Here is a 27,375-nt window from a genome sequence, read left to right as displayed (position 1 = left end):
CCTCAACCTCAGCCCAATTGACGTTTTGGGCTGGATAAGTCTGTTTGTGGGGGGCTGTCCTGTGCATTGTAGGATGTTTAGCACCATCCCTAGTGTCTACCCACTAGATACCAATAGATTCCCTGCCCCAGTGTGACAACCCAAAGTATCTTCAGACATTAGCAAATATCCCCTGTCAGGTGTGTGTGTGTGTGCAAAATCACCCCTGAATGAGAACCACAGGGTTAAAGTGAAAAGGTTACAGAAGATGAAAATCATGCAGGATCCCAGCATTCACTGCTCTGGGCTCTACCTCCAGAGATGGGGAAGGAGCACTGGGCCTGGGCACCCCACCTACAGAGGAGGGAGCTCCCAGTGGTGACCTCTTCATGGTCACAGCGACCAAAGAGCAAAAGCTGGACTTTCTCCCTCAGGGGGTTTGTCAAAACCTAGGTACCCCCAGAACAACTTGACTCCCTGAGGTCAGCTTCTGTGGTCACATGCCCTGCATTGATTGTCCACCACTGAGAAAGCCCAAGTTCAAGCTCATCATGTTGGTGGCGTCTCCATTATTGCCACCAAACAGTGCTGCTGAAGAATTCTTGGCATCACAGTCTACTGACAGCTCAACGAGGGGCACAGATTGGGGTTTGAGGTCAAAGTCTCTTGTCCACCATCTGCTGTTTGCCCTTAAGGACAACTATTGGGAGCTCTATGGCCTCAAACTTCCCTGTTCTCCTACTACCATACCGTTGACCTGAACCTCAGGCCAGAACTACAGACCAGGTTTTCCAGAAGCCACCAGAAAAGATGCCCTTGACCCAGAAGATGAAGGCCAGGCCTCATAGGGCCCTCCTCTGCCTGCTCTCCCCACCTTGGGAGAGGCTCTTCTGCTCTGCCCACTTGGATCTTTCTCCTCCAGGCACTAGAGTCTTGCCAGCAGGACCACACTGAAGTCTGCCACCTTTCATGAGGCTATTTTCATTGTCACGTACCCTCTACCTGCCCTTGGGCCCTGGAGAGCCACAAGTCCCTTCTCGGCCTGGGGGGGACGCACAGGGCTGCATCCCTCTGAGGTCTCAGGGCTGAGGACAGAGCAAGTGGGCAAGAAAAGAGAAGGACGGTGGGACTCCACCTTACCCGAAAGCGGACCTTCCCGTGCACGCTCATCTGCAGGTAGAGGCGGTGGGGACCGTTCCAGTTGCCATAGACGATGTCTACCTTGCCGTCACGGTTGAAGTCAGCCAGGGCGACACCTCGCCCGTGCTGGTGGGGGTCGTCCACACCTGCAGGGGAAATGGCAGGAGCTGTTAGGGCACCATCTTCTGCCCGCTCCACCAATACTCACTTTGCTCAAATTCTGTGATGAGCAATAAGGAAGGGTGAGCTTCTACTGTCCTTGCCCTCCTAGGAGCCGACAGGGCGATGCAGCTGTGGTCTCAGAATTTCTCCACAAGGTGGAAGGGAGAGTGGCCATCTGGTTGCAAAAGGGACCAGAGACTTGGCCTCCAGGTGTGTCTGCCCAGCAAGCACCTTGTTTTTACTCAGTTTTGGAGTAGCATGGGTGGGGGAAATTTGGGAGGATTAAAGCCCTTTCCAGCCATCCTCATCTGTCATTAGGGAGACATTACTCGGATGGTGGCACTTTTTTGCTTAAATTAGTCACTGGTTCCACAGTGCTCTTGGGACAAGTTCAAACTCCTGGCTAGGGATCACAGGTCCTGTCTGATTGTGTCCCTGTCTACATTCCATTTTACCTGGCACCACTCCCACTTTCTGTGCTCTGGTCACCCCATGTCCTCCTTTCATTCCTCAAATGAACTGGGCTCTTTCCTTTGCTCAAGCTGGTCTTTCTCCTCCCAACTCCTGGTTACCTGGCTCCCAGTTATCCTTCTGCTCTTGGCCAAAACATCACCTCCTCAGGAAGCCTTTCCCATCTCAAACAGCCCCCACCCCACCCTGAAAGCCTCCTATTATTTCCTTTATAATCTTTATCATAATATGCAATTATGTTCTTCTGTGGTTTCCTAAAAGCGCTCTGGTAGAGCAGTGGTTCAAGCATTCAGCTGTTAAATAAAAGGTCAGACCCACCAACTGCTCTGCGGGAGAAAGATGAGGCAGTCTGCTTCCGTAAAGATTTACAGTCTCGGAAACCCTATGGGGCAGTTTTACTCTGTCTTATCGGGTCACTGTGAGTTGGAATCAGCTTGATGGCAGTGGGGTTATTTCATGTGGTTCATTTTTTGTTTTTGGTGGTTTTCTTGTTTAGGGCCCAATGTTCCCACCAGCCCTTATGCTCCATGGGGTCAGGGCCAGTCTTTGTGTTCCTACGTGTCCACTCGGCTTCCATCTCTGGGCCTGCTGTCACCTCACAGTTCTCACTAAACACTCGCTGAATGAATGAACAGACACAAGTACTTTGACAGAAGCAAACTGGGGACGTTGGGGATGGCAGAGCAGAGTGCAGCCATGACAGCAACCAGCAGTGGGCCTCGTGAGGTCTCGAAGGGAGTTTGCATGACCGGTGTAACATGCTTACGCCACCCTGACACCTCCGTGTCCCCAGGACTGAGCTGATCCTGGGAGGAGGGAGGGCTCTGCTTAGATTCATCAATCTAATCCCTGGTCTACCCTAGACAGACATGTTCCCTAGGCTAAACACAGAGCTGAGGGGTGTGGAGGCTGGCTCAGCTCTGAATCTCCTTGCTCCTCACTGACTCTGAGGACAAACTGCCGTTTGGCCTCAGGCCCTCAGAGCAGGTGAGTAATGGGAACAAGGATCTCAAATGCCAGGGCCCAGGGAGCTCTCACCACATGCAAACACTGGACTTCCTGAGGGAGGAGCCGGGAGAAGGTGGGGCTGGGGCCTATAAGAACAGTGGAGGCTGAGTGTCCTCCGGGGAAGGGATCTAAGGGGGCCTGGCAGAGAAGAGGCAGTGAGACCAAGGCTTGAGAAAGAGAGTTTGCCAAGCAGTGGGGCAGCCTCCTACCCCCAGGATTAATACCCCGTTTATTCTTGGCAAAATTCCCCAGCCTGGATGTCGGTGGCCTTCTGCATTGGCCCATTTCTCTCCTATCTATGAGGCACCTTGACAAGGAGCTGGTTCCCTTTCGTGGGAATAATCGGTGCCAGGCTGCATTTCACAGCAGCATCTGTTTGGGTGATGAATGCCCTCTTGACATGTCTTGTTAAACCCCTGCAATCATTCTGACTTTCAATTACGGGCCTAGCACCTTTCCTGTCTCCTCCCGCCTGGTACCTTCTCCCGCTCCAACTTGTTCACTCACCTCTGCTTCCATCTCTTTAACACCTTATCAAATCCTCTAGCTTTCTTACCCCCATCGCCTCACTCTGATCTTTCAGCAATGAGAAAAATTTCTGCCAGAGTGTAGCACTGGGAAGGGTGAGTCAGGTGAGAGGCTGGACCAGGGAGCCGCCTCCAACTTTAGCTTTGCCAAGGAAAGGAAAGAGGTAAGGTAAGGATCAGGGCCTGGCTAGCAGCAAGCTGGGGGGTCCTGGGCCTGGAGTTCCTCAATGAGGACTCTCAAGCAGGAAGCTGGGGGAGAAGTACTCTGACGTCAAAGAGAACGGGTTGGCACATGCCTAGGGATTAGATGCTACCTGTCAGCATGAGTTTTTAGGACCTTAAGCTATGTGTCCAGTTCCCCGTTTGCCAATTCTTCTGGAGCTCAGAGCTCCTCCCAATGCCTCCAAGGAGAAGGTAAAATGAAACCTTCCATTCATTGGCAGAATGGGGAGGAAACAGGAAGGGAGAAGTGGTTGGAGGGCAGCCTGATTAATAGTTTGATTATATTCACACTTTTATTAAGTCCACTTAGCAAAATTACCGATGAGCAGTGTGTACCAAACATTATGTCAAGAATGAACAGAATAGGGCCCCGGACCCTGTGGAGCTCATGGGTAAGTCATTATGTCAATAACAAGCCTGAGTGAGAGGGATGTGCAAGGGGCAATGGAACAGTGAGGAGGAAGCCCAGGCTCAGCCAGGAAGCACAGAGGGGAATTTGAGCTGAGTGTTGAGGGGTAAGTAGAGGTTCTGCAGATAGAGCAGGCAGAGGAATGGCAGGCACAAAGGCCCTGAGGCAGGTGAGGGATGCGCACAAAAGGACAAAGGGAGGCAGAGCTGGGAGCCTCGGGGCACTGTCTTGCGTAGATTTTATTCTATTTGTTTATATGTCTGTTTCCCCTTCTAGAATATCAGTGTCTTGTGTGTGTGGGTCTTGGTCTTATTCAGGTCAGCATCCTTAGCTCCAAACAGCAGCCCGGCTCTTAGCTGGGGATCAGTAAATGGTTATTGGATTGAGCTGAATGTTTTAGATAAATGTGGGAGGGGGGGCAAGATGGGGAGAGGTAGCTTAGAGGGGAAGCTGATGCTGAGAGACACAGTACGCAGGTCTCAGAGGAACACGGGTCAGCTCTAGTTGTTGCAAAATGGATATTGGTCAGGAATTGCAGACCCCCTTCTCCTTCATTGCACGCATCCCCTGTAGCTTGGCTAGAGTTTCTGGGAAAGTGGACTTAGGGGAGATAATAGTTCTCTGTGTGGTGTAGACAATGACTTGTCCTGCTCGCTCTCTCTGAGATCTGGGTGGCCGAGCTGGGGGTGGGTGGGGTGTGGGGGCACAGGGCAGTGGCTGTGTCCACTCACCAGCACTGGCCGCAGCGTCCACGAAAGTGCCGTCGCCCCGATTGTGAAAGAGGAAGTTGGGCCCGTTCTCGTTGTCACAGAAGATATCCGAGGCGCTACTGCTGAGGATGGGGCCCACGCTGACTCCCCGGCCCCCTAGGAGAGGAGATGGACCCACTGTGAGGGCAGAAGGAAAGCCCTGGCCTGCCTACAGGATGAGTGCTGCCTGTGAGGCCCCAGAAAAGCTGCATGGGAGACATTTCCAAAGAGCCTTGAGGAGAAATCTGACCTTCCTGATGCTTCCCTGAGCCTCAGTCTGGGCCCGCCGTCTCCATAAACCTGTGCGGCAGGTGTTGATCTGGATGATAAGGCAAATGAAGGGCAGGACCAAACCACCATATGCCAAAGGGATGCTCCCACGATTCCACACATGAAGGGACGCCAAGAGCTCAGAGGGTACCACACAGATGCCTTCCCTTTCCTTCTAAGGAAAGTGGCTGAATGACAGCAACCCTAAACCCACACTCTACCCACCCCACACCATTTCGTTCAAATCCCAGATGCCCTGACACCTCCCTCCCACCCCCAGTCACACATATGCTGGTCAAAACTAATTGGTATGTTCCTGTTTTAAAGACCTGTAGGAGTAAAAGCATGAGCTCTGGGTATGAGGGTGCTTACTTTGCTTTGTTTGATGTAGTCAACAATCGGGAGCATCCTGTATGTCTGTCAATAGCGGGCTGGTGAATGGATTATGGTACATCCATATGATGGACCATTCTGTAGCCACGAAAAAGACTGCATGGATCCATATGCTATTGACTGGGAGGGGTGCCCATGATATATTGTTAAACGAAAATACAATTTGCCAAGGAATGGTATTATGTAATCCTATTTTTATTAGGAAAAATTGAAACATACATGATATTTCTGAATATACATGCTTGTGCAAGCTTGTACAAGTGTGGAGACAGTGGGAAAGTCCACCCCAGATCTGGGGATTTGGCCCCCTTGATGAGTGGGAAGGAGGGCTGGTGGTTAACCTTTTCTTTGGATGTTTCTGTATTGTTTTGGCTGGTTGCAACAAGAACTGCTTCTGTAGCTCAAAAGGAAAAATCCAATAAAGGGTATGTTTAAAAAGGAAAGAACAAAATTAAGCCAGCTCTACACTGGGCTCGAAGTCTCCAGGATCAAATCTGAGCTAAGAAGTCCAACCTTAAGACATCTTGAACAAACCACCTCCAACTAGTGGGTTTCAAATCAAGCCTCTCTGCTTGCTAGGCCCTGCCTCCTACCCCCAGGAAAACAAACAGGCACTAAGCCTCCAGCTTTCCCTCACCATACCCCAAACATTGGAAATAATGAGCAGAAATCAGCCTGAGCAGGCCCAGGATGTTGATGCTAGCTAGTCCCAGCTTGGCATCTTACAGACTGTGTGTGCTTGGGCAATTTATGGTACCCTGTTAGTGCCTAAGGCATTTGACTTCTACTCAGAAGGCTGGCAGTTCAAACCCATCAGCCACTCCTCCACTACTCGGAAGGAAGATTGGGCAATCTACTTCTGTAATGATACCACCTCAGAAAACCAAGGAAGGGCTGCTATGAGTCGGATCCAACTCGAGGGCAGTGAGTTTGTTTATTTTTGTTGTTGTTGTTGAGCCCCAAAGGAGCTCTGATGGCACAGTGCCTAAGGCATTTGCCTGCTAACCAGAAAGGTGGCAGTTCAAACCCACCAGCCACTTTGTGGAAAGAAGATGGTGTGATCTACTTCCATAAAGATCTACTGCCCTGGAAACCCAATGGGGATGAACTACGAGTTGGAATCCACTTGATGGCAGTGAATTTTTTTGTTGATGCTTTTGAACCTTGGTTTTCTCACCTGTACTCACTGCCATCGAATTGGATCCGACTCATAGCGACCCCTGCTTGGGTTTCTGAGGTGTTATCACTACAGAGGGAGCTCTAGTGCATAATGTGTAATGCATTTGACTGCTAACCCGAAGGTTGGCGGTTCAAACCCACCAGCCACTCCTCAGAAGGAAGGTTGGGCAAGCTACTTCCATAGAGATACCGCCTTGGAAAACCAAGGAGGGGTCACTAGGAGTCAGACTCGACTCAACAGCAGTGGGTTTGGTTTTTTTTTTTTTTCTTTTTTTATCACTACGGAAGTAGATTGCCCAACCTTCCTTCCGAGGAGTGGCTGGTGGTTTGAACCACCAGCCTTTTGGTTAGCAGTCAAATGCCTTAGGCACTACGCCACCAGCGCTCCGGACCTGCCTTTCTGAGGGGAATGAATGAGGTCTGGGAAAGGGCTTTGTAAATGCTACAACCTTGCTGCTGAAGTTAGGTTCATCTGTGGGTGGCGCAGTGCCTAAGGCACTTGACTGCTAACCAGAAGGCTGGCAGTTCAAACCCACCAGCCACTCCTTGGAAGGAAGGTTGGGCAATCTACTCCAGTAGTGATACTGCCTTGGAAACCCAAGGAGGGGTCGCTATGAGTCGGGTCGACTTGAGGGCAGTGCGTTGTTGTTGTGGACCAAATACAGGCGCCATTAGAAATGCAGACTCTCAGGCCCCTATGAATCAGAATGTGCATCATAAGAAGGCCTCTGGGTAGTTTCCATGCACATAAAGTTTGAAAAGGGTCACTCCAAGGCTGCTCTGTAGGACATGATGGGAATCGTCAGAGAGGACTCCAGAGGCTGGTTTTGCAGACCTGAGTGGTGATGGGCCAGCCCCTCTAGATGGGACAAAGGTTCCCCAAAGTGACTCTACTAATTTGAAATGTTTTTTTTCAGTCCCCAGGCTCCTCGAGATGTCTGAGAGATGCCCCTGGGGGAGAGATCACGGGGCCTCTTTCACCTGTGCAAATGGAGTTTGCCCACCAGAGCTGGTGTTCAGGGCCGGGATGGGGTGGGGAGGACTGGGTGGGGTTGGGTGATATTACCACCCTTATTTCTCTCATGGCTGGGCTTCCTGTTAACACATTCTGGGCCCTGTGCCTCCCAGATTCCTCCCAGATAATCTAATTAGCTCGTAAGGAGAGTCTGAGCCACTCGGAAATGGAGCCACTAAATCCACCCGGCTCCTGGGAAGTGTCATCCAAGACACAGCAGCCGCGTTTCATTATGAGAGTCACACGGAGGCTTCCAGATGCCACTCATAAAGCCAGCAGGGAAGGGTGCTGGGCCACAACCTGGACACCGCCTCTGTCTGTTAAAAAGGAGCCATTAAGTGGCTGCTGGCAGCTGTCCTTGCCTGGTCCTGATAGAGGCTAGCCCAGGAGCAGGCCTTGGTGAGGGGACTCCTGTCTTGCCTGGGCCTCCAGAAATTCTAAGTGGGGCTCAGGGACCTGCCAACATGCCACTCCATCCTTCTTTCCCGCTCCAGCATCCTCCAATTTCCTTTCTGCCTCTGGCCCCCAAGCTGTGACACATTCCCTTCATTTTCTACAAAGCAGGTTATTTCCCTTTTGGACAAATTTCTAAATCTTTCTAATTAACTAATTGGGTTGGGTTGAAGCCTTGCACCATTTGTAACCTGTAATTACTAGAAAATTGCCATGGTAACCACACTACTAATTAGTGACAATTTATTGCCATGGTAACTGGACCATAACAGAGATGTTACCCACAACTCCTTCTTGGCAAATTCTCTACACAGTTGGGGAGCAGGTGAGCCGACAGTGTGGGAGTTGGCCACTTGGGCACGGGCCCTGAAGCCTCAGGATGTGGGGCTACAGTAGGGTCTGAGATGGGGGCAGCAGCTGTCTGCACCCTTCACTCATGCCACAGGGGACACTGCTCCCAGGTGGAACATATAACCTCTTGAAATCAATAAAACCTGTCCATCATGAATGGGTCTGGTGCTCCCGCTCCCTGCCCAGTTGACGAAGGCTCCTTATTCAGCAAGAATCTTCTACCAGGAGCTTTTCCCTTTTCCTTCTTTTTATCCTCCCCCTAATCCTCCTCCCTCATACCCACCCTCCCTCATACCCACATATCATAAGGAGCACTGGTGGTACAACCGTGAAGCGCTCAGCTGCTACCGAACGGTTGGCAATTTGAACCCACCCAGTGGCTCTGCAGATAAAAGACTTGGGGATCTGTCTGTTTCTGTAAAGATTCCACCAAGAAAACACTACAGGGCAGTTCTGCTCCGTCACATGGACTCAGGGGCAGGTTACCCAGTAAGCAAGGTAAGCACAGGCTTACCTGTCCTTACGTACTAATCTGTAAGCACAAGTAAGCCTGTGCTTACCTTGCTTACTGGCTACTGAATCCCTGGCAAACCAAAATCTAACTCACTGCCGACAAGTTGATTCCAACTCATATGACCCCTCCTTGGGTTTCCAATGCGTATCTCTACTGAAGTAGATTGCCTCGTCTTCCTTCCAAGGGTTTGAACCGCCAGCCTCTGGTTAGTAGTCAAATGCCTTAGGCACTACACCACCAGAGCCCCCCAATCAGGGATTGTAAATTTGAAAGGAGGCTTTGATTCTGTAGGAAGGTGCTATAGGTTTGGGAGAGAGATGCCAGCCATACTAGAATCTTTGATGTGGAAAAACGTGGAATTGTTCACTACAGATTAATAAGTAAGCACAAGTAAGCCCGTGTTTACCTTGCTTACTGGGTAATCTGACACTGCATCAACTCACTGTGAGTCAGAATTGACTCAATGGTACACAACAACATCATGGGGCTGGGTGGGCGCAGCTAGGAACATCTTCAGCTTTGGAGAAAGATGTCCCAATAGGGAGTTAACTCTCCTGTACATCAATTAAGTCTTTTCTCTTTGAGGCTGGTACTTCTTCTCGGGGTTGAACACTGAGGCTGGAGGGGCACCCTGGCACCCTGAGGGCGGGAAAGACCTTGGGCCTGGGGAGCAGAAAGTCCAGGTGAGCTGTGTGACCTTGGGCACAACACTGAACCTTTCTGGGCTTCTGTTTTCTCACCTATAACATGAGACTGACAATAACAATACAACCTTCCCAGGGCTGTCATAAATATTAAGTGAGCTGGTTTTTGGAAGGTACCTTCGAAAATGTCAGGTGCCACATATTCATTAGCTGGGACTATTTACCACCTGCTGGGTGAATAATATCCCTTTATTTTCCCCAGCACTTTCAAGCTTCAAAGGCCCCTTGTTCTGCTTTGGGGTGTGAATGCCCCTCCCTGCCCGTCCCTCAGATGGCTCACTCCGCCCACCAGACTTGTGGGAAGGTGGAGTTACAGGGGAAAATGCCCCACCAGGGTCCCCACTTCCTCCTGCGACATTCCAGTGCTCCCTCTTACGACCTCCCTGGACTCAAGGTTTCTCTGAACTCCAGCCCCATGGGGCAGCATCTCTTGCCTTCCATAACTGCACCCCTAGACCTCAGAACCCTGGCACCTCAGTAGTGCAGACTCAAGTCCATCTCCCAGGCCAAGTCTAGGTCAACCTTTGGTGCTGGGTGGGAGCAGGAGAGGAGAGAAAGGACAGAGAGGTTGGGGTGTGTGTGTGAAAGGTAGTACAGCTGACCTACTCCAAACTGAGGACCCAGGAACAAAGAGGCACAGGGAGTCACCACGCTGAGGAAAACCTCTAGGGACCTGTCTGGCTTCTGCTCCTCTCTTGCTGCAGGAACTTGGAAATGTCCTCTCCAGGCCTCAGTCTCCTTCCCTTCTCAATGGCTCTTCCAGGGTGACTGCAGGAGAAGCGTGTTTGGGAGCTGGTTCCTGGGCTCATCGAGACTCTGCACCCAAGGAAGGCTCTGAAGTGAGGCCCATTAGCCAAGGAACTTGGACCCGTAGGATTAATCTGCTGAGAACTTGAGAGAAATAGGATGCTGGTGGACACCAAAGCCTGCAGGTTGCCAAGAACATCCAAGGTACTATAAAAAAAAGTAGGGCAAAGTTCTGGAAAGCACAGAGATGGAGGAGTGGGCAATGTGTGTGTGTGTGTATGCGTGTGTGTGTGTGTAAGCTGGAGAATGGGTTGCTGAGGATAAAGGGCAGGCTGGCAACAGGGTTTTTCTCCCCAAATTTTCAGAAAATTCAAAAACAGAATCACACTGTGTTGGTATTGGTGTTGCCACTCCCAAGCCCGCTGGGCACCTTCTAGACGCTGGGCAGGATTCTGATTGCATGGGTTGGGGAGGCTATTAGACAAGGACATCCCTGTCCCCATGCTACCCCAGCCCTGCCTGCCCCCTCTCTGCAGGGTGTTGAGGGGAGGGAGGTGGGCAGGAGGACAGGCTCCATCACTGTTCACCAGATGAGAGGTTTGCAACCTGGGCCACCTGGTGGGTGTGCAGAAAAGAGCCCCCTATGGAGTCCACTCCCAGCAGTGAGGGGCTGGAAGAAGCTGTTTGAGGAGAGAAGGTGAGTAAGGGGGGACAGGAATGACTCTTGGGCTAATACCTGTTCAGTTCTGGGTACCAGGTATCATACGTGTGTCTTCTCATTGTAACCTCTTAACAACTGATATGACATGCTTCATCACCCACATTCTCCAGGTGAGGAACTGAGGCTCAGGGAGGAGGGTCACAGCCAGTGGTGGGGCGTCACATGTGAACCACAGCCAGCGCTGTCCCCACAGCACTGCTCAAAGTGTCTACCAGAGCTCCCTCTCCACAGAGGAGGGTGGGTCTGTACTCCCACCAGGTTGGGGGTGTAACCAAGTGGCCAGCCACAGTCTTGAAACTTCTTTAAATTCTCTCGTTTTAGCTAGAAAAAATATGTATGTAAGAATGCAATACAATTCTGTAAGATACCTGTGTTGGTTTTAACAGAAAAATGATGCCCCCTCTTGATCCTCCAGGAAAATGCTACTTTGTGTTCTGGGGCTTTGGAGACCCCTGGCAGGCTCATTGTGGTAGCACTCCCTGAGGGTACCGGGCCCCTGGCTGAAGGGCTGGTCTCTCCAGCCTTCCCAGCTACCAGACTTGACTGTACTCCAGCCGAAAGGCCAGCACCTGCCTTAAACCCTGGGAGGCTCTGCAGCCCCCACTCTGCACCCCCTGGTCATCTCTCCAGAGCCTGCTGGTGGGGATGTGCCAGAGGGCCTCAGCTGGGCTTTCGGCATCTCTGTCTCCTCTGATAATGACTTCTTATAAATCAGATCTGCCCTCTGCTTTGTTCCACGCTGCTCCCAGCCAACAGCAAAACTCCCCACCCGACACCATCAATCCACCTTCCTTTTCTTTCTAAATTTCTTTTAAGGCTTCTTTAATCATCACTGTGCAGCCGGGACAGGTGCTCCCGAAAGAGTGAGGCTCAAATGCAGAGTTCCTGGGGGAGGGGGCAGGAGGGAAGGGTGATGGGTTCCCAGGGGAATGGGGATGAAGATGGACCCCAGCCTGGGACAGATCTGGACACAGGAGAATGCCTCAGGGCACAGCCTGGCTCTGTTTGCCTTGTGTCTCCTCCGTGCCCAGTGTGGTACTCCTACATCCAGGACATGCCTGGAAGCAGGTCCTGCATCCCTCTATGTCAGAGCCTAAAAAAACAACAAACCAAACTCACTGCCATCGAGTTGACTTATAGTGACCCCTCCTTGGATTTCTGAGGCAGGATCTCTACGAAAGTAGACTGCCCAATCTTCTTTCTGAGGAGTGGCTGGTGGGTTTGAACTGCCAGCCTTCTGGTTAGGAGTCAAATGCCTTAGGCACTATGGCACCAGAGCCTCAGGGGAGGAGAATATAAATGTTTGCTATACCTGGATGGGCACGTCCCATGTACCAGGCATGTCACGTGGTCATCTTTTTCCATTCTCAAAATACTCCCATTTTAAAGGGGAGAAAACTGAGGCTGAGAGAGGTTAAGCTATGGCCCACTGCTGGACAGACCAGAGGTCCTTAGGTTATAGAAATGGTTTCTGTTTGGCTGCTAACCTAGACTGGTGGGTTGAATCTACCCAGTGTGCAGTGGACGAAAGCCCTGGCAATCTACTCCCATAAAATAGAAATAAGGTTTTCATAGCCACTGAAAACCTCATGGAGTTCCGTTCTACTCTGACACAGGGGGGTCACCACGAATCAGGACCGACTTGACGACCACAGGTATTCTGCACAGACCAGAGGGCCTGCAGCAGGGTAGGATCTGCACTAGGCATTCTGTGTCCAGATCCTGAACTCAACTGCTCTGGTAGATGGCTACTTCAAGGAGTCCAGAGAGGCGCAGGGACGTGCCCAAGGCTGCCTGGTCCACAGAGGCAGGGCAGCCCTTTGGGCCCAACGCTCCCCCTCCCTGGGTTCCACGCCAGACCTGCAGGGTGAGAATCCATTCATGCAGCGCTGCTCCCTGTGCCGCCCTGCCTCCAAGATGCTTGGGGCGGCTGGGGCAGCTGGGACTTGGATGCTTACCAACCAGAGGATGGGGAGTGGTTTTCCCCCTGCTCTGGCTCTGATGCCTCCAGGGGCCCTTGCGTCCCCTGAGAGTGGGCATGCTGGCCGCTAGATGGCACTGTAACCTAGCAGAGCAACTACCGCCACCAGAATCAATAGTGTCTGGAGACGAGGCCTCCCCTCCCCCTCCTGCAGAGGTGGATCGCTCTTGTGCGAGGCCAGCGCCATTGCCTGGATGCACTGGAGCTGCCCCTGCTGCCCAGATTACCCAGGGCCAGGCAGCTGCTTCAGCCACAAAAATCTGGGACTGCAATTAAAGTCCTGAGTGCAATGCCTGGAGCTGCATTCCAGTGTGTCCCTTCCTCCTTCACCAGCCCCTCCCGCCTTGCAGGCGGCAGCAGGATTCTCAAACTGGAGGTCAACAGAAAGGTCAGCTGGTTGTGGCAGTTTAGGCATCAGGAGATGGGGCTCTCAGTGTTAGTTCCTCTAGAAACCTCCTGTGTGACCCTGGGCAAGTCCCTTCTCTCCGGACCTCAGTTTGTTCTTCTGTAACATAGCAGGCTTGGCTTATTTAAAGCTACAGCACTTGGTGGTCTCACAGTGGTCTAGTGGATGGGACACTCAGCCCTGGGGACTGCAGGCTCCCTGACTGTACATCTGGCCATGGCTTGTTTCCTCCCAGCCTGCTCTGGGCCCACCTTACCCTGCCTGCTTCCCTTCCCCTCCCCAGGCCTGGTGGTGCTGGCCTGGCACTGAGCGTTGGCCATGTGCCCAGAGCCTCAGCAATCAGGCCGGGCTCAGTGTGGCAGCTCGTACGCTTGGGGTCCATTCCTGGGACTCGGGGGGCACTCTGGGCTCATCTTCCAGCCAGATGCCCATGTGTTGTTAGCTGAGTGACGGGGGTGGGGGTGCTGCAGGGTGGCGTTGTGGGTTTGGCGGCTAGGAAGAGGATGGGCTGGAGAAGGCAGGCAGACACAATAGTAAACTTGGTGGGCCAAATAGGTTCTTGTGAGCCAAACAGCTTCTGGAAGCCTGCAAAGCTGTTCTAACGTGTCCTCTGGGCATGCCAGCTGCCCCGTCCCCACTCCACGCCTCCACGAAGCTGCTGTCCCTTCCTTGAGCTGCCCTGTCCTTCCAGCACAGCCTGGCCCAGTCGGCCGAGGCTCCCACCCCCAGCCGTGCTCCTCAGCTGTCTCCTCTTGGTCCCCTCCTCAGTTCCGTGCCAGCCCCTCTGCCAGCCCAGCCAGTGTGAACAATGCCCCCTTCATACTCAAACCCAGCCGCGACCTTCTGAGTCCTTTCATTCTGTGGATAACCCTCTGCAGCCCTTGCCTCCCCGCCATCTCATCATTTTCAAGTGCTTCATCCCCTCAACCCACCCCCCTCTTCCTTCAGATCAAGGCACTTAATTGCCAAGCCAGCTCCGTGCACAGGACTGGGAACTATTCAGAAAAATTGACTGTACAAATCTAGGCTGAAGCTCCTGCATGTTTATTCCTTTTCCCAGGGAAACATGGTTTATTACCGACACTCAGCCTTTCTGCTGTACATCCACGCACCGAGCTCTCGAGCACTTTGATGAGGCTTGAGCTGTGCAAACTATTTTATTGTCTAGTCATTTGTCCCCCACAAACACTGTCAGATAGATCAGCATTAATCTCCCCCTTTCACCGAGGTGGAAAGTTAGCTTGAGAAAGGCATTATCAACTCAGGGGTGGCTTGACAACCCTTTCTGGGTAGGACTTTGAGACTATGCCACCACCCAGGTGTCTGGAGGCAGAGGGATGGCCCAAAGGACCCCTCAAGTATCCTCCGATCCCAAAAGTCTGGAACCAAACAGGCTGCCACTTTAGAAATCTGTAGTGCAAGTTGGAACGGATACATTGGGAAGGTCAACCTACAGGAGAATTTCTCTGTTCAAAGTGTAGGTTGGTCATGAGTTAGGCTGAAGTTCACTTGAGGAGTTGTTGCGCACGGCTCCGGCTTCCTGATTTTTGGCACTTAAAACAGGAACCGGATTGCTCTGCCATCAGCAGTCTCTTGGCAGATGATCAGAGTTTAGTCAGCAGCAGTGCTGGAATTAGAAAAGCAGCCTTCCCTAGAAAGATCTCCCTGTCAGAGACTCTGACAATAGGTCCCCCATCCAGAAAGACTGGTGTGTGTGCGAGGGGGTAGGGGGTGGGTAGTGTGCCTTCAGAAAAAGTGCTGGAAAGGTTTTGGAACAAGGACACAATTCTTTGAGCTCAGTTATCTGAGACGGGACCCAGCTGCAGCTTAGGGATTTAGCACTCAATTCCTGGCTGTTTATGTGTAAGTAAATAATTTCATCTGCTGTTTGGCAATAAAGAATGCTTTAAATCCCAGCTTTTGTGACTTGTCAGTTTTCCCCTACAGAACCTATTCACCCATCATTTGGGTTACAGCAGAGAATAGGGCAAAGGGTTCCGGAGACAAGATGGTGGTGTGGTGTTTTCCACCCCATTTGCCAGCAGGCCCCTATGTCCTATGTCCCCTACTGGCTCCCCCAGAGCCACACCTGGCAATCCTTGGAGAGGCAGCATTGGAGAAGTCTTCTGTGGGTCACGGGGTGGAATAACACCTTCCTCCTCCCTTCCCTGGGGACACAAGCCCACCCTCTCCTTGCTTCTGAAAGATGAGACTTGGATTTGTAGGTCACAGCCCCAGCCCCTCTGGCTCATAGCCCCCCATGTCACTATGCCTACCTGTATATTTGCTGACCCCAGCCTCAGCAGCCACATCTCTGAGGGCCAGCAGGCCCTGGGAAAGATCACTGGCCTCAGGGTCCATTTCAATGAGGGCGTCAGGGCCCACGTTACCGTAGGCATAATTGGCAATGTAGATAGAGTAGCGTCCGGAGCCCTGAGGAGGAAGGAGGGAGGGAGGTGAGCAGGCTCTTCACTGGCCCATCCTGGTCTTCCCCCTCATGTCTCAGGACCATAGCTCTTTTCCCCAGGCTTGTGAGTATGGCCTTGTACAATTCCAGAGGTGCTTTCACAAAGGCTACCACGTGAATGACGCCCCCTGGAGGTGTACAACCAAGCAGGCCTGCCTCTCCTTCTATCCAGTTCCAGAAGAACAAACACATCCTTCCCTCGCTGACCCCTCCACTTCTTTTTAGACAATTTTCTAATGTGCCTCCCTCCAGCTACGCTCTCTCCAGCTGCCAGCCAGAGTAGCTGCTCAATAAATATTTGCTGATTGATGGAGCTATCAATTCCCATTATCCTCAGTCTCTGTCTCCCATTCAAGCCCACTCCAGCCAAGATGACAAGCAAATTCCTGAGCCACCCTGTCTTCCCCACCCGACACTTCATTCCTCTACTTTGGAAAGATAAGAGGTTCACAGAGGTTCTCCTTCCCTCTTCCATTCTCTTCTCTCCCCCTTATCACCAGAAAGAAATATTATATTACTTCTGCCTTTAGACCACTGTCTCAAGTATTTTATTTTACTTTTTTGCATCCAGGGAAGCCTTGAGCACCAGCTCCTCTTTGCTGTAGTCATTCTCTTCTCGAATCCAAAACATTGCTGATGAAAGATTCTTTTCTGCCTGTTATCATATTGCTGTTATTTCTTCAGTGGATGCCTCCTCTTTCCCAGGAGAGCCACTCAATTTTTAAATCAGTTTTCTAGCTCTTCTCTCATTCTTATACTCAATTCCTTCCAATTAAGCAGACAGTAAACACTTCTGGAGCTCTGACTATGTGCGAGGTAGTCTGCTATAAGTTCACTTAAGACAGAGTCCCTGCCCATAGGTTGCGTATAGTCGAGCGTGACAAGCAAGCCATAAACACAAAACCATGCAAGAAACAGTGGAGTTCAAGACAAGCATGTCCTATCACCCCTTCTTCTTGGCTGTCTTTGTTTGCTTCTGTTTCTTATCCAATGGCCTTATGAGTAAAATCCTCATCCCATCCTACTCCTCACCTATCATGTCACTTGAGTCTGTCAAAGGAACCCTGGTGGTGCACTGGGTAAGTGCTAGGCTACTAACCAGAAGGTCAGCAGCAATTTGAACCCATCAGCCACTCCATGGAAGAAAGACGTGGTAGTCTGCTTCTGTAAAGGTTCAAACCCACTGCCATCAAGTTGATTCAGACTCAGAGAGACCTTACAGAACAGAGTAGACCTGCCTCACAGGGTTTCCAAGGCCGTAAATCTTTAGGGAAGCACATGGCCTCATCTTTCTCCCATGGAGTTGTGTGGGTTTGCACCACTGGTCTTTAGATTAGCAGCTGAATGCTTCAACTACCACACTACCAGAGCTCCTTTCTGCAAAAGTTCCAGCCTGGGAAACTCTACTGGGCAGTTCTACTCTGTCTGACAGGGTTGCTATGAGTAGGAATCGACTTGCCAGCAGTGGGTTGGGTTTGTTTTTCTGAGTCTGTCTGATGGTGAGGTCAAGGAGAAAGAGCTCAGGGTCTCGTGGGGATGCAGACGCATCCACAATCCTGCAATAACATGCCAGAGAGTAGGTACAGGATGTCCTGGGTGCACAGGAGAGAGGGTCCTAACATGGCAGGTTCAGAAACAGTTTTCCAAGAGGAGTCTCAGGCGGGTGAAGTAGAGGAGAAAGAACATTCCAGGCAGAAATGAGAAACAGAATGGTGTGTGAGAGTAGTGGTGGTTCGCAGACAGAATTCTTGCCTTACGAGCAGATCTGGGTTCAATTTCCAGCCAATGAGCCTCATACTCAGCCACTACCTGTCTGTCAGTGGAGGCTTGCATGTTCCTGTGATACTGAACAGGTTTTCAGACTCAGACAGACTATGAAGAAAGGCCTGGTGATCTACTTCCAAAAATCAGCCAATGAAAAGTCTACGGATCACCATGGGCCAATGGTGTTGGACATGGGGTTACCATGCGCCAGAAGCTAACAATAGTAACAACAGGCAAACCCCAGCAGCTCCTTCAATGTTGCTGGAATGTAAGTTTTAACACAGAGAGGGTCAAAGGATGAAGCAGGAGCAAAGCTGTTCCCTAAAGGCTTCCACACCCTTTCGTTTTTGGTTATGTGAGACCCTATCCTGACGCCTGGGAACCTGTGCTTTCCTCAAAGTGCTCCCTGGACGAGCAGCGTTGGTGTCACTGGGAGCATATTAGAAATACAGAGTCTCAGGCCGGATCTACCAAATCAGAATCTTCATTTTGCCATGAGACTCCCACTTGGTTCCTCTGCAAAGTTACAGTTTGAGAAGCACTGCTTTACAACATGGCTGCCTGATTACGGGGAACTTTGCAAGGTTCGTGCCCATCATAGGAGCTCAGTATATGTGTGTGGAATGATTGGAGGAAGAGCGGATGACTAAGGCCGGAGGGGAAGGTGCGCCGTCACCATAACCACGCCTGACCCCACCAGCTGTTAGCAATCTCATCAACAAATGGGCAATTAAGCCCAAATGGACTGAAATGCACTCTGCTAGAAATTAGGATATTTATAAAATTCCTTCATACCTAGTTCCTTACTTCAATTTATTGGGGTGATAAAACTGACAAATACAGTGTGCTACAGTTGCAGACGACTGCAGATATTCCTATGTGAACTTGACAACAATGATTCTGGGAGAGATGATTTCAAGAGAAAGGAGATGTTTTTGTAGGTTTGGGTCCAGGACAGTAGTTCTCACACTTGGGTGTGCAACCTGGAGGGCTCATTAAAACACTGGGCTCTACTCTCTGAGTGTCAGTAGGTCTACGTGATGCTGATGCTGCTGGTCTGGCGACCACACTTTGAGAACCTCTACTCTGGGGATGTTAATGTGGGTGCTGGGCCAGGCTCTGCCCCTACCGGTCTCTGTTCTTGGGCAGGTTCCCCAGCCTTTCCAGGCTGCCTTTCCTCACGTGTTAAACAGGGATCATGTTCCCTGGCTTCCTGGCAGGGTTGTTGAGAAGATGAAATGAAACAACGTATGTGAAAGGTCTTTGAAAAGATAAAAATGCTATATAAACATGAAGGATAATCATTATCGATCAGGGAACGCTTCTTGTAAGAGATCGGCTTTGAGCTGGATCCAGAAAGGTGGGTGAGTGATGAGGTGGCTAAAGATAAAGGGCAGGTGGGGTTCTGGGTTTGGGGCAGAGGATGAACGAGGCCGGAAGGGAAGAGGGGGAGAACAGGGGTGGGAGTGGAGACATATAGCTGGTGCGAGGGCTCTCAAACTGAAGGTACATCAGAAGCACCTGCAGAGCTTGTTGAAATGCAGATTGCCGGGCCCCACTCCGGGGTCTAACTCAGTGGGTCTGGAATGGAGTCTGGGAATCTCCATTCCTGTCAACACTGCTGATTCAGTCCAGGGACTACACTTTGTGAACCACTGACCAGGCAGACTGAAAGGCCTCAGGTAGGGGCTGTGAGTCTGAGCATCAGTGAACACTATAGTAGAGCTTATTAGAAATATGTGTCTGATACTGTCCCACTCAGAGGCAGGGTAGCAGAGTGGTAAAAGGCATTGGTGTCATTTTCAGACAGGCTAGGATTAATTCCTGGCTGTCTACCACTTGTTGGGTGACCACAGTCAAGTTGCTGATTAACTAACTGTTCAAAGCCTTTTTTTCCTACATCTGTAAAATGGGGATAATGAGAGCATCTACCTCATGGGCTTATTATGAGAATTAAGTAACATAATTACATTAAACCATTTAGCATAGTACTTGACATGTTGTTAGCTTAAAAAGCATTAGCTGTTATCATTGTAACTACTGGTCTTTTCCTACACCGATGTATTCCTCTCTCTCAACTTCAGGGCTGGCCTTGACCTCCCAGATTCCTAACCCAGTATTCCCCCCTCCCTCCACAATTCTCAGGTTCCAGGGATGGCCAAGTGGTGGCTGGATTCAGAGAGCAAGCCCTCTCCTGGTGCCAGATGGACTGCAGGAGTTCTTTATGGTTCCCCGATGCTTGGGAGACTGAGGTCTGACACTGGGTGAGAGAGAGGGCAAGCTGCTAAACTGCCCGTTTCCTGTGCTATAGGGCCTAAGTGTCTTTTTCATCTTCTTTTTTTGCCTTTCACACGGTGCCTTTGTCCTGTGGTTAAATTCGTGGGTGTGCAGATGACCTTGCAAGGACAAGGAACAGGTCTCCTTTTGTCTCTCCCACCATCTCTCAGTTTCCCACCTGAGCTGAGTGTGGAAAGCCTTGTTCCTGAACAAGTGAGACAGGAAGTTGGAAGGAGACAGAGAGAAGGCTCCAGCCGTGACCTAGGTCTTGCCCCCCACCCCCGACCTGTCTCACTCTCTGGGGCAGTTCATAGCCGCCTTCCCATCCCCTCCCACCAGGCAGGAGTCCAGGTGGCATAGATTCAGGTCAGGGCTAAATGTGGCTTCACAGCCCAGCTTGGCTTCTCTTCCCAGCACCAGCTTGTTAAGAAATAAATATTTATACCTGGCACCTGCCTTCTCCCAAGGCCTGGAGGGCCCTGCTGTGAAGATTCACGCTGAATCTCGAATGCCCAGTCCCCTCCGTGCTGTCTCAATTCCAACCTGAGCCAGTCCCCTTGCCCCTGCCCCCAGAATGGGGCCTGGGGATGCTTCCTAGGAAGCTGGAAAGCAGCTGGGTCTCTGATTTAGTGATGACTGTTTATAAAGCCAAGGAGGTGGGTGGCAAGGGAGCAGGTGACAGGAGGGATTAATCACCTCCCCAGCAAGTCTCCCCAGCTCTGCCTGGGCCTGCTGAGGTGGAGCCTGGGCAGCCAGCCCCCACGGCAGATGGCTACAGCTGCCGCCACCCCAGCCCACCTTAGACTTTCTCCTGCCTTTCCTCCCTCTTCACTTTCGCTGGGCACCTTTGTGGAGGGTCGTCCAGTAGGGCATGAAAACTCCGATGAAGCTGTTGATGCACTAAAGTACCTGTACACTCCAGCCACCCTCTACCCACCCACTCACCCATGGACCTCCTGTCCTGCCTTCATTTGTTCCATGAGTAGTTAAGGAAGACCTCATGGCTCAATGTCAGACACATTGTTGTTGTTGTTGTTATGTGCCGTGGAGTCAGACCCGACTCATAGCGACCCCTCCTTGGGTTTCCGAGGCAGTATCACTACGGAAGTAGATTGCCCAACCTTCCTTCTGAGGAGTGGCATTTAATAAATGTTAGTTGAAAAAGTGAACGAATGAATGAATGAGCAGAGGATTTAGAGCTAGATGATTCTGATTCATGTCCTAGGCACACCACTAATCTATTTTGAGTTCTCAGGCAAGTCACTGCTCCAAGCTGGGTCTCAGTCCCCTCATCTGTCCAATGGATGCAATGATGACAACACCTGGCCTGCTTCCTCACTGGATGCTGGGAGGGTCACATGGAAGGAAACATGTTTAAGGGCTTGGTATATTGCAACTCACTCTGCAAGTCTTAGCTGTTAGGATTTAGCACTGTGTGCAAGACACCATGGGATAAGGCAGCCTTCAAGTCTGCCCTTGAGAGCTTCTGCGCTGTCAGGGGGCGTTTGCCTGGTGGCTCCTCTCCTGCTCACATCACTGTGTGCCCTCCACTTCTCCCCAGGCATCCAAACTGCCCTGCACTCACCATCCTGTCCACACAGGCCACAGAGCGTCCGGCGAAGAGGCTGGCCACACCACGGGCCACGTTGACCTCATCACTTAGGATGTCTTCCCACCGGTTATTGCGGAACTTGAACAGCTTGTCAGTATATGTGGCCACTCCTGGAGAGAGGAAGAAAGGGAAGGGTGGTGGTTCAGAGCTAGGACACGTGTCTGACCTCTGGCTATCTCTCATGGTACCTGCCATGAGGTGATTAGCCTTGTGGATGGGCATTCTGCTGCAAGACCTCAAGACCAGGTGAGGCTCGCCTAGGAGGATTAAAATATTTTCAGTTGCAAAAAGAGACTCTGGAGCTCAGGAAAGTAGTCAGTCCAGGCCTCTGGCACTAGGGGAAAGATACTACTGCTATTGTGTCAGAGATGACTCTCAACAGCTGAAATTCAAAATCAAATAATCACCAGAATCCTGCAGTTACCAATATTTCAGCATCCAATATCAACCCAGAATGCCTCTTTCCACAGGCAGTTCCCTCCCTAATTTCTCCACTAGACCACAGGGCCCACAGAGCCTGATTTGGGTGTCAGTAGTCCTGGCTGGTGAGTAGGTCTCTAAGTCCAGATCAAGAAAGAGGCTAGGGAAGAGCTCTGGCAGGTCTGTCACCTTGACCCCCAGGGGAAGGAGAGAGCAGCTGGGTTGGCCCTCAGGTGAAGCAGGGGCTGTGTTGCCTGGTGCGTGATGAGCCGTAGGGGGTCCCTACTCTCAGGAGAGAGCAGTGGTTTCCACCTCTTTTGGATTACTGACATTTTGAAAATAGGATGGGGGCATGGATCCATCAGCTTGGGAAGTTGCATGTCTGTACTCTATAACACGCCGTCTATAATTTCAATAGGGCCGCAGCCTTCTGAAGCTCATCCATAGCTAAGAAGTCTTGTTCTGGGGAAACGGGGAAGAATTACTGGCAACTGGAGCTCAAGCCCTTCTTAGTGACCATTAAAGGCAGAGCGTTCCCTCTGCCCTCACCCTTAGTTTACTTCTCGTTCACTGGAGACCCAGAGCATTCTATTTTGGGCGGGACCAAGTGCTATCATCAGGGCCCAGTAGAGGAAATGAAAACCATGGAGGTGGAAGTGAGTTTGGAAGGGCGTGGACCTGGGGATAGAACTCCTGAACTTGACTCTCTGCTGGCCCAGGGGAGACAAAATGGGCTTAGACTGAAGTGAGACAGCATGGCAACATAGTTAAGGACTCAGAGTTTAGAATAAAACAAGCCTGTCTCAGTTTAGGTGTTAACCTAGATTCCAGTGCTAGGGCCTAGTTGTTTGATTTTGGGCATATTGGTTAGCATCTCTGAGCTTCAGTTCTCCTATTTGTAAAATGGGGTTGATAATATTAACTGCATTCAAATTCACTCTGAGAAATAGATGGGATGATGCACTTTAAAGGGCTAGCACAGAGCCCAACATACATTGAGCCTGCAAAAGTGGCAGCTATTATCAGACAAAAATGATTGTTGCCATTTTATAGATGAGATACTCTGTACCACTGGGGTTTGGTGAGTGTCAGTGATTCTGTGTATGTGAGTGAGATAGTGTGTGAATGTGTGTGAAAGAGAATGTGTGAATGAGAGTGAGGAGACTGTGTGTGTGTGTACATGTGAATACATGCTTAAGGGTATAGGAATGAGTGCGTTAATGCATTTGAATGTGTGTGAAGAGTATGTGTGAGTGGGAGTGTGTGAATAAGCACGTGTGTTAGTGTGTGTAAAAGTGAGCATGTATGTGTGTGAAAGTGAGTGTGTGGAGGTGAGGGCAATGTAAAAATGATCCCTCAGGCAGTATCACCCAGGAGTGCACAAAAGGGTCTCTAAGGAGCTTGATCATGCCAGGACCTCCTGAGAATGGAGCCCCCCAAGGCAGGGGCATCATCTGGGGGCCTGGTGTTGGGCCCAGGGGTGCTCGCCAGACATCAGAGACATCCTGTCCCCGTCTGAGCCTCCTGGGGTAGCAGAGGTCTCGGCTGGGAGGGAAAGACCATGAGACAAGAGCGACCTGCACGGTATCTGTGTGGGTGGAGGTCTGCGTGCAGACCCATAAGGACCACGCCATCTTAACTGAGCTGCCGTGGCTCCGGCAGGATCCCACCCCCTGGAGAAAGCGAGAGGATGGCTCCCTGGATCAGAGCAGGGCACCCACATCCCAGATCCAACTCTTGCTAGCCAAGCAGCTTCCCGCGAGTATGTCTCCTCAAGCCTTGGTTTCCTTACCTGCAAGCCAAGAATAACTGCTGTGCTCCCTCCCCATGTAGGAATGGAGGGAGAAGATGCCCCTGATGCTGGTCACAGGTCAGGCCCTCAGGGGAGCTCGCTGGCTGCGCCACTCCACCCCCGCCCGTAGCTCTCATCTGAACCCCCTGGGGCCGGATGTGTTTGGAAATTTAGATTTTTTTCCCCCTTTATAGTTCAGAAAGGTAACAGTGCACACACCGTTTATTACATAACAGCCCCAGCAGGGACTGGGGGCAGCACCCCATAATTAAACACATTAATATTTCTGCAGTGAGACATGAATATTCACACGCGGTGGTATAAATAAGGCCTATAAATAGCTCACGTCAGCTCAGGACAGGATCTGCTATCAACTGAGTTTCCCACAAACTTAACGAAAACCACTTGAGGCTCTCGGGCCTTTCGGAGTTCAGGTCTGTGGAGGAGGGACTAGGATTATCACTGCTGTTCTGGATGGTGGCTGTGGTTAGAGGGCAGTGGCAGCTATGTCATTGCTTCCTGGCACCTGGAAGGTCTCTGAGGGCACCCCTTAAACCCCACATGCTTCCCAATCTCCAGCCTTAGCCTTCACCAACAGAGACCCCTGCCCTTCTCTGTCAAACCAGGGGTCCATTAGATTCTGCATTGTAGTTAACCCAGCCCCTTCCTTAAACACTTCCGTTAAACTTCACCACTGCTTGGGCCAGGACTAGAAAGTGGCTGGTTTCCCCGCTTGCTTTTTCAAGTCCCTGAATTCCTGCCTTGGCTAGATGTTTGTTGTTACTGTTTGCCGTTGAGTCGGAGCCAACTCATAGCGACCCCTCCTTGGGTTTCTGAGGCAGTATCACTACGGAAGTAGATTGCTCAACCTTCCTTCCGAGGAGTGGCTGGTGGGTTTGAACTGCCAGCCTTCTGGTTAGCAGTGAAGTGCCTTAGGCACTAAGCTACCAGAGCTCCCTACTTAAGCCATGGAACCCCTTTTTGCAGATCACCTCTTAGCATCCTATAGAACTAGTACTGTCCTAGGGTGGAAAGGTCCTGTCAGGCTCTGGGCTTTGTGGCCAGAGGGGTTAGGGTGTGGTATGTTGTTGGTTTCTCCCCAAGGCTAGCATCCTGGCTTCCGAGCTGCCCAGGGTTTCCCAGAAGAATAAACTAATTAAGGTAAAACGTGCAACAGCCATGCAGAGCCTTGTAGATCATAAATGTGAACGGCAAAATCAATGGCAGCCCTTCTGTAGGCAGAGGCCTGGAGGCTTGGGCGACAGGAGGGATGGGAGGGAGCCCGTGATTTAGGAAGAGCAAACGCTCTGGCAGCTGCAACCTGGGTAATTAGGTGTGTCAGGAAGACAGATAAACAGCGAGCTGTGCGGGTCGATGGCACAGGCAATAAATACCCAGTACTGGCCCCCGGCCCTTGTCAGCACCTAATCCTGCCTTCTGGCACCTTGTAGCTGCACTCTGCTCTGGGGTCCTCACTCAGTCAGGGGCAGCTGCTCAGGGAGAGGAGAGGCTGTTAGGAGCAGGCGGGAGGGTTGAGCCCCTGGGAGAGACTCTGAGAGGGCTGAGGCCTGGCAAGAGGGAAGATGGTGTTTCCAGATTAACTGGCAGTCGAGCGAAGGGTGGGTTCAAAGCAAAGCAAAGCAAAACAAACCAAACTCATTGCCATCAAGCTGATTCCGACCTATAGAGACCCCCATTGGGGTTCTAAGATCCACCAGCCACTCCTCGGAAGGAAGATTAAGCAATCTACTTCCGTAGTGGTATTGCCTTGGAAACCCAAGGAGGGTTGCTTTGAGTTGGACTCAACGGCAGTGAGTTTGGTTTGAGATTTTCTTTTTTTTTTTTAGAAATCTTCACAGAAGCTGACTGTCTCATTGTTCTTCTGTGTTGCGGCTGGTGGGTTTGAACTGCCAGCATTTTGGTTAGCACCTGAATGCCTTAGCCACTGCACCACAAAGTTCCTTGAGGGGTGGGTTAGCAGAGGAGAAAATGAAGTGAGCGGCCCCTGATGTAGTAGCTCAGGCTTGATGGAGGGTGGCACCAGGGGCATTGGCTGGGAATTAAGCCTGGGTCTCCCATACGGAAGGTAAGAATTTTGGCACTGAACCACCACTGTTCCCCATTCTGTGTTAGGACTGAGGAAATGGCCTTTGGGGCCCCATACCCTTTAGGCTGCTTGCTCCAGAAGCTTCACCCCATCCTTGCTGCTCCTGGTGGGCTAGGGAGTCTGAGCAGTTCCTGAGCTCATCTCCCCAAATGGGGCCACACCAAGTGAGCTGAAAACCAGGACTTTGCATAGAAATGCAACATGGTTGTGGGATCAGGAGACCTTAACATCCATTTTAGGGTCTAGGGGACCCAGGGAAGAGGCTCGAGACTGAGGGTAGTCTTTATGGGCATAGGACACTCCTGGAGGTCCCCCTAAAACACAGATTTGGGTGCAGCAGGTCTGGGCTGGGGCCTAAGATTCTGCCTTTTAACAAGCTCCCAGCTGATGCCAGCGCTGTGGTCTGCAGATCACACCTTGAGTGGTGAGGCTTAGAGTATGTGGGTGCAGTTGGCCTGCGTCTGGGTGAAGTTGCTGTTGGACAAGGGGTGCTCCTCTCAAGAGCAGATGGCTCATCTGCTGTGTGGGAGAGGAGGTTGGAGGGCAACCTGTCCTGAAGCCCCCAACCTTCTCTCCAGCACAGGGACTGGCACCTCCTCTCTGAGAGGTTACAAAAGCCCCTACTGAAGTATGACACAAAGCCCAGAAGCTTTAAAGAAAAGACTGATAAGTTCAAGTCCATAAAAATAAAAATTTTCTGCATTACAATCACCACTATGAGCAAAGACAAAAGGAAAGCAATGAACAAGGGAAAATAGTTTGCAACTTGTATTACAGACAAAGGGCTAATTTCCTGATTTATAAAGAGGTGTTACAAATCAATAAGAAAAAGACCAATAATCAATAGAAAAAATGGGCAAAGGCTATGAACAGACAAGAGACTCAAATATATAAAAATATGCTCAGCCTGGCTCATTATAAACAAACGAAAATGAAAACTACACTTAGGTATCAATTTTTTACCTACCAGATTGGCAAACATTAAAAAAAAATTGATGACACATTGTGTTGGTCTGAGTGTAGGGAAAGGCTCATTCACACACATGGCTGATGGAATGTAATCAGCACCGTCCCTACGAAGGGCAATCTGGCAGTGCTTATCACGACACATGTATGTATAGTCCCTTTTTTTTTTTTTTTTTGGTCTAGTTTTCCAATGCTTTAAAAAAAAATTTATGGCAGTGAAATATGTAACAAAACATTCCAACCATTTTAATGTGCACAATTCAGTGTCCTTAGTTACATTCATCATGTTGGCCAACAGTCACCGCTGCCATTTCCACATCTTTCCATGACCCTTAACAAAACCTCTGTCCCATCTGAGCTGTACCTCCCCTTCTCCTTCTACTTGCCCTTGGTAATTACTAGTGAACTTGGATCTCTATGCATTTGCCTGTTCTGGATATTTCATATAAATGCTCATACCATATCTGTCCTTTCGTAACTGACTTACTTCATTTAGCACAGCATTTTCAAGCATGTAACATGTACCATAATTTCCTTTCTCCTTATGGCTGAATAATACTTCATGGTGT

At 50.7% G+C, this 27,375-nt stretch overlaps 1 protein-coding gene across 1 annotated transcript in view; it reads right to left on the bottom strand.

Moving 5' to 3' along the window:
• The window catches only part of CRTAC1 (cartilage acidic protein 1), a 153,713-nt gene that overhangs the window by 26,175 nt on the left and 100,163 nt on the right, over nucleotides 1-27,375 (bottom strand). The window contains exons 3-6 of the mRNA XM_007939980.2: nucleotides 21,495-21,631; nucleotides 15,678-15,834; nucleotides 4,650-4,784; nucleotides 1,120-1,265 (exon numbers count right to left, since the gene is read on the bottom strand). Of these exons, the coding sequence (XP_007938171.2) occupies nucleotides 1,120-1,265; nucleotides 4,650-4,784; nucleotides 15,678-15,834; nucleotides 21,495-21,631 (575 nt within the window). The remainder of the gene's footprint in view (nucleotides 1-1,119; nucleotides 1,266-4,649; nucleotides 4,785-15,677; nucleotides 15,835-21,494; nucleotides 21,632-27,375) is intronic.

The sequence above is a fragment of the Orycteropus afer genome, unplaced genomic scaffold (assembly GCF_000298275.1).
Source record: "Orycteropus afer afer isolate SDZICR_OR568_19922 unplaced genomic scaffold, OryAfe1.0 scaffold00064, whole genome shotgun sequence".
In the NCBI taxonomy this organism is placed as follows: Eukaryota; Metazoa; Chordata; class Mammalia; order Tubulidentata; family Orycteropodidae; genus Orycteropus; species Orycteropus afer.
The sequence above is the reverse complement of the archived record's forward strand: the minus strand, read 5'-3'. Positions and strand labels throughout refer to the sequence as shown.